Source organism: Hyalella azteca, unplaced genomic scaffold (assembly GCF_000764305.2).
Source record: "Hyalella azteca isolate HAZT.00-mixed unplaced genomic scaffold, Hazt_2.0.2 contig4278, whole genome shotgun sequence".
In the NCBI taxonomy this organism is placed as follows: Eukaryota; Metazoa; Arthropoda; class Malacostraca; order Amphipoda; family Hyalellidae; genus Hyalella; species Hyalella azteca.
In genome coordinates, this window is record NW_025934498.1 from 1 (window position 1) to 7,354 (window position 7,354).

At 37.9% G+C, this 7,354-nt stretch overlaps 1 protein-coding gene across 1 annotated transcript; it reads right to left on the minus strand.

Annotated features, from left to right (window-relative positions):
• Nucleotides 1-4,084: 4,084 nt before the first annotated feature.
• On the minus strand, nucleotides 4,085-6,680 carry LOC108677957 (perlucin-like protein). The gene is made up of 3 exons (XM_018166276.1): nucleotides 6,518-6,680; nucleotides 5,738-5,847; nucleotides 4,085-4,365 (listed from the first exon to the last, which is right to left on the minus strand). The coding sequence occupies exons 1-3, from the start codon at nucleotides 6,678-6,680 to the stop codon at nucleotides 4,228-4,230; spliced, it is 411 nt and encodes a 136-aa protein (XP_018021765.1). The 3' UTR covers nucleotides 4,085-4,227.
• Nucleotides 6,681-7,354: the final 674 nt, after the last annotated feature.

A 7,354-nucleotide genomic window follows, 5' to 3' on the forward strand; every position in this document is an offset into this window, starting at 1 on the left:
CCCGCGCTTAGTTTTCGTTAATTTTACTAGGACACAAGAAAGAAAGCACCGTCGTTACTAACCGTCGTTACGGTAAGTAACGACGTAACAAACCTCTGATAGAACCTACCAAGCTGCTCGGAAACAAAAACATTACTGGTTAATATAAATAAGCGTCTGTGTAATAACTTCCTCGGCTACGGGGCCTTTGTTTAGGGAGCCTATAATCTAGGGCGCTGCAGTGCAGACGAGGCGAGTTGAACGCTTTCAGGTTGCCGAATCCAGGAACCGCGTCCATGCGTCCGGCCGGATGGACGGGTCGGCCGGCGAGTCAGGTGAACGTTTGTTCATCGTTTTCAGTTTTCTTTTGTTATATTATTACCTTTTTTCATTTTTGTATGTTTCAGATTGTTAACACTGAGACGTTAGCTAAACCCCCTACTGTCAAGGAGCTAAGTGTACCAGTTTACAGTGCATTTATAACAACAAACAAGTAGAAGAGCCTGGCGAACGATAAGTCCAGGCAGGCGCCCGTGACACGGCTTGTTCATGCAGTACTTTGCAAGATGATGTGTTGTAATGCGCGATGAAGAAGCGAAAAATTTGGTTGTTCCGTCGATCCGCAGGAATTTAAAAGCTGACTTGAACTTCTTCACTTTACGACAAGTCATAATTTCCAGAAATACCATCTGAGTTTAAACGAAATAAACACAAGCTAAAAAAACCTGGTGCTTAAGCCGGCAATTGTTGATTTTCGGTAAACAGATGTCTGGAAACGGCCATTCGATTTTGTGACATTGCAATCAAGAAAAGATAAACTATTGTTGGATTAAACTACATGGTAAATTCGATGGACTTGTGTTGGAGATTAAGATGATCAAAGAAAAGGCCTACTCGAGAGGAATGCTTGAAAATTAAAAAACTGTCAGCGACATACCGGTTATAGAATATAGTTGCTTAAAATCAAGAGGGCAATTGGCCAGCCATGTAGCCTCGTGAAAACGCATGAAAATGTTAGCAAAAGTAGGGTCGAGAGGCTGACCTATGCCAAACCATCAATTTGACTATAAAATTTGCCAACAAATGCAAAAATTTAGTTTAAAACAGATAATTAAAGAAGAGATTTAAAACAATTGCGGTCCATCCTGGGTTTGAACTGCAATTGTCCCTTTATATTTTAAATTGTCTCACCAACAGTCAGCATACGGTAGACAATAAATACATATTCGAGGATCGCTTAAAGAATTTTACTAATGTACAGGACTTGACTATTGCCTCATTTGATGTAAAAAATTTGTTTACCAATACACCCCACCATGAAACTATTGTTATATGCCTAAATTCTTTGTTTAAAAGTCTCAATGACTGTGTTATGGGTTTGAACCGCAACTGTTTTGAATCTTTTCTTGAGTTATTTGTTTTATACTCGATTCTTGTATTTGTTGGCAAATTTTATAGTCAAATTGATGGTTTGGCATGGGTCTTCCTCTCGGCCCTACTTCTGCTAACATTTTCATGTGTTTTCACGAGGCTACATGGCTGGCCAATTGTCCTCTTGATTTTAAGTCACTATTCTATGAGAGTTATGTCGATGACACTTTTTTAATTTTCAAGAATCCCTCTCATGTAAGCCTATTATTTGATTATCTTAATCTCCAACAAAAGTCCATCAGTTTACCATGATTTTTTCCTGATTGCAATGTCACAAAATCAAATGGCCGTTTTCAGACATCTGTTTACCGAAAACCGACGTTTACCGGCTTAAGCACCAGTTTTTTTAGCTTTTGTTCATTTCATTTCAAATTAAATGGTATTCGAACATGAATAAACCGTGGCTTTCGTATATGTTCTACTTTAAAAACTATGCACTATGAATTTGATTTTTTACGCTGTGCATTTTCACTTAATGGGATTCATTAACATTTGGTATATACTCATGTTAGGAAATTTTTGTCTAAGCAATATTTTGAGGTTATTCCCGAACGTGGCTATAAGGATGCTGATTATTGTTCATTTCCTTACTGTGGTCCCATTTCGGAGTCTATGGCTAAAGAGTTAAAAGGTTTGTTCTTCAAATACCTCCCAAATGTAAATCTTCATATATAGCCAGTGAATAATTTTAAAATCAGTTCCTTTTTAAAGTATAAAGATACACCCCCTGTTCCTATGCGATCGTCCCTAGGTTATCAATATAGTTGTGCGCTATACGCATCTGCGTATGTCGGTATGACATCTAGCAATTTTTTTCTAGGCTGGCGGAGCACAAAGGTAGGAATTTTAAAACAAGAAATCTGCTTGCGCATCCTCCTCATTCAGCAGTACGCGTTCATGCCGAGCAGTGCAACGTACCGGTGTCCGATATTGATTTTCGAATTTTAGCCTCTACGACCGTTAATTCTAACCTGCGAATTTTTGAGTCCCCTTATATTTTCAAACAAAAGACTAGTTTAAATGCCGCTAACAGTTCCTGTCCCCTCGAAATTTTAAATAGATAGGTTTGTCTGTTCATAGTTATTTCATTCTTATTTGCTTTCATATGACGTTTTATGCTTCAATGCAAATTTGTTTGCTAATTGTTTGTACCTGTGTTTTAGGTTTTGAACTGACGATGAAGCTACACTCCGAAGCGTTTTCCTTCATGAGAAATGGTTAATTTTCTGGCTATTTTCTTTGCTTTAATTAAAATTCTTGATATATTGCGATTTTTAAGCAGTCAAGCGATCTTAGTACGTATGGAGATGATACCCACCTGCGACGAGCAGAAGCAGACAGAAGACTTTTTCGAGACACATAATTATTATGGGATTGCAAGTTGCGTAACCTGCGAGCGAGTTCTGCCGGCTTCGTAACGAAATGCCTTTCCTGTAGATGTGTAGAATTGTGCGCTCTTTTCTGGCTCACTGAGTGTCAGCCTGATCACCAGCTGTATATATGGCGCATTTAAGGGGAGAATTTCGCCTAAAAAACACCAAATTACTTTTTCAGTGTTTCATCATCAATTTATAGAGAGAACAATTACAAAGCGGGTGCAACAAACCGCGATGATGTATCTTTCATGGTTCTTTCGTGAGGCCGTTTGAACTTTTAAAAAATTATCATATAATAACTAGTGTATATGAAGATTTCTTCAATTAAATCTGTAATTATAGATAATTATTCGCGTTAATTGCAAATTGTATTTTCTCGTTTGACGGCTGCAAACAAGAAGCTTTCAATGAAGCAACAACCATGGATGCACATGCAATACTTTTTGCGTAAGGCTGTTTAAACTTTATATAATGACCATTTTATATGAATAAATATTTCAGAAAACCCACATTTATAGCTCATTATTCGCATTTAACTTTGCATGAATAAGTCTAGAGACGCGTGATGGCATGCATACTCGATACGAGTAATTGGCAATGGGAAAGCTGCAGGGGCTGCAGTTTCAAGCAAATTTGAAACATTACTTTTGTTTTATAAATTTTACATATTTGGCTCCCATGCAGTATAGTGGGCACAGCAAACCGAAAAGCTAGCTTCGATAACCGTTAATCCGCTAACTGAAAAGATATTTTTTATAATGCTGAACCGATAAATCGCTATAAAATTTAGCTGAATATACCGCTAACCGCTAACTTTTATTATATCAATTTAGCTCTGGCATAATTTTTTGGAGGCTCTGAAACTCTGAAAAGCAGAACTACAGAGCTGAACTTTTAATAGGTCGTAGCATTGACTAGAAGGTTTCCAAAAAGGTGTAGCATGCCAAGATCAAATTATGATCAAGATGTACATAAAAAATTAGATGAACAAATTAAATTAAGCAGTAGTTGACATTCAACATAGTTTATTGAATGAATAAGAAAGTATTAAACGAATAAGAATAAGAAATGAAAGCACGCAGGTAAAAGTAGGGTAACACACTTCTTGTACTATGGCTTGTCCTTAATTTCCTCGAGGTGATGCTTGTTGCTCTTGATGAACATCAGCTTCTCTGCTTTGATGAACATCAGCATCTCAATGCTGCGTCAACCAATCACGTATTGTGCTACTACAATATGTAGCAGTAACACAATAAGTGATTGATTGACGTACATATGTTGAAGGCTGCGCCTCGCAGATCTAGAGGGCTGCACCTCGCAGATCTAGATGGGCTGCACCTCGCAGATCTAGTGGGCTGCGCCTCGCAGATCTAGAGGGTCTGTGCCTCGCAGATCTAGAGGGGGTGAACCTCGCAGATCTATTGGGCTGCGCCTCGCAGATCTAGAGGGGCTGCGCCTCGCAAATCACACGTCGCGTATCGGAGCACAGCGTGTTGGAGAAGCGGTACAACCACAGGGAGCTCAGCTCAAGGCAGTTCTGCACGCCGGGATAGTCGGGTTCACGAGCACCCAAACCAACCTAAAAACGATACAAAAAGCAAAGCGTTGTAAGAAAAAATAATGTCCATCTTGAATAAATTTTTTACAATGACTGTCTATCTTAGATCAATTTTTTACAATAAGCTACGATTATATTAGATAAATTTTTTACAATGACAGTCCAAGGACCTTACCTCATTAGAAGAACAACATATAACGCCAAGCTATCGCCAACATACTGGAGTAGTATACATAGATACCGAGCCTACCGTCACAATTTGCATAAACAGCTTAACAGGCTACCGATCATTTACCTACAATCTTATTTCAAATCTTGCCCATCAAAATTAACCAATTGCCCCCGAATAAATCCTAGTCATTTACCGCCAATTTTATTTCGAATATTACCCACCAAAATTTGCCAATTACCCCCGAATAAAACCTGACCATTTACCCACAATCTTGACCATCACAAACATGAGTTAACGACCATTTACTCCGATTGATCGAACACTCTTTAACCGAGAACTCAGGGCTTAACCTAGAGCGGTTGTCTAAAAAATACTTCTGTGGAATATATAATTGATTTAAGTTTTTGAAATACTTTCCAGAACTGGGTTACTCATATTTATCGATCAACACAAAACTATAAGGTACTTTATACGTTTCATTACACAATTCTTGAAACTCTGCAAAGGCCATATCACAAGCAATGTAATCACAATGAAAATTCTTCATATCGATGAAAGCTAACTCGAATAGAATTAATAAATTTGAATTCTTTCTAATGGTTTGTCATGGTAATATGTGCTAGTTTTGGGTTAAGTAAATTGAATTACAGTTATCATGTTTTTAACGGGTGTAGAAACTATCAGCAAGATTTTGATTCTTTCCCGTAACAATATCAAAAATGACCAAATTCTTCTTCATTGGATCTATATCACTGGGATTATATCGACGCTCTCCCCTATCGACGATATTATATTATATCGACGCTCGATATAATATCGAAGATATTATATCGACGCTCAGCATCTTCCCTTCTTTACAACGAAGTGTAATTCTGATCTACCTCAGAACTTATTGAAAGAAATGTATGTATACTTTTCATGGATAATTTATGACTAGCGAAATGAAATTAACGACGGCCATTAAAAATCATATGCAAAGCTTATGTCTTCTCCTCCAAAAATTGACTATGATTGAATTACTTTGTACGTAGTATGCCGCGCATGAGAAGCGTCATTTCATTGAGTTGCAGCTTTCAGGATTCAAGCGTATTTACTATATTGCATAGCTTGAACTTTAGTTTACGGTACTCTCGAGATAGGTATGTGCAAAATTTCTGAAGGTAAATGTTGACATATCAAGTTTTCTAACTAAATATGTTGGCTAAGATTAAAATAACTTACATTTGCCCAGTAAGGAAGCCCCATGACCATCGGTGAGCCATCAATCCAGCGCCATCGCCCCTCCTGGGCTTCATCTGAGCCTCCTATCCAGTATCCGAACGGCTTATAAACTTTCCAAAGGGAGATAGATGTTGGATAAGAAATTAGTTCCAAGTTTAGGATGACAATATAATTACTTCAAAATTATTCATATGAATCAATATCAATTGAAACAATTTGAACCTAGTTTAAAAACTAACCAAAGTTTCTGCTTGGAATGCAGCTCATTGTATATGTTGAAGCTTATAGTTTATTAGGCTTCACATAATTTGCATGTTAATTTAGTGCCTCATCGTCCAGTCAGACGATATGTTAGTCTTCCTCTGATGTGGTATGGCGAATAGTTCAAACTCTAACAGAAAAATTGCCTTTTGACCACTGATACTTTCTTTTTATGATCATTTGTTTTACTAATTCGTAAGTCAAAAATAGGATAGATAATTTTTACATGTCGGCTTGGGATACATAAAGTTTATTTCTGGGACCCACTGGCCTGTGGTTATTTTCTTAAAGTCAGTAAAACGGGACGGGTTTGCGCGCAGGCAAATTTAGCCTTCGGCGAAGTTGTTACATTATCGCTACTTCTTGAGTCGTTCGCTGGTAAATCAAGGGCATTGATTCTGACAACTTATGCTTGCTGTTCAATTTAACCTATAAATTACTGCAATGTTTACTGAAATAGCTAAAATTTATCGTGATAATACAATGCGGCAAAACGTCTACTTTAATTCTGCTGTTTACCTTGCTTCTCGAAGTAGGTGGTAACCTTGCTGTACTGGTCGCAGTCATCCAGAATTATCAAATCTCCTCCAGTCGCTCCACACTCGGTGCGTGCAGCGCTCCAGGAATCAAAATCAGTTAGAAGTAAGTGAATGCATTGTGTGCCCNGGTAACAACTTGACATGTAACAACTAACATGTTGACACTATATAGTAACAGGCTGAGGTTGACAACATTACATCGAAATCTTTCGTACAGTTTTATTCTGTAATTTATATTATGTATGTATCATGCTGGTTTTTCAATAATATTCAATACTATTAAGTAAAATCTAAAGGCTTTATCTATAAATGTAGCGGTAGCGCTGTAGCGGCAAACCCTCGTATCGCTACTTAAATATGTAGCGGGCGCTACCGCTACCGCTACATTGCCTTAAATGTAGCGCCGCAATGTAGCGGCTGCTATAGTAGCGGCCGCTACATGCAGTGCGCTACTGCCCACCTCTGAATATTAGCAACACAAAGCAAGAAAGATGATTATTAAAGGATTTGAGATTTAATCCACTATCATCCAATCTACTGAGAATTCCTCTCATAATAACTGCACTCTAGGTAGAGATTATCAGCTGAGATTAATACTTCAACTTCATTTGGTTTCATTAAACAGAATCAGATCTCAGTCCATAACTGTCAGGTGTCTATTTCTGCGACCACCTGATGGATTTGTACTGAGGGTCTGGGTACTTATTGTTCCAAGTAGGACCAAGGCAGGACAAGTGAAACACGATTAACGCTAGAACTATTATAATAATAAACTGGCTCGGTGAGTACAGAAGTACGGGGATTGACAGGTACAGCA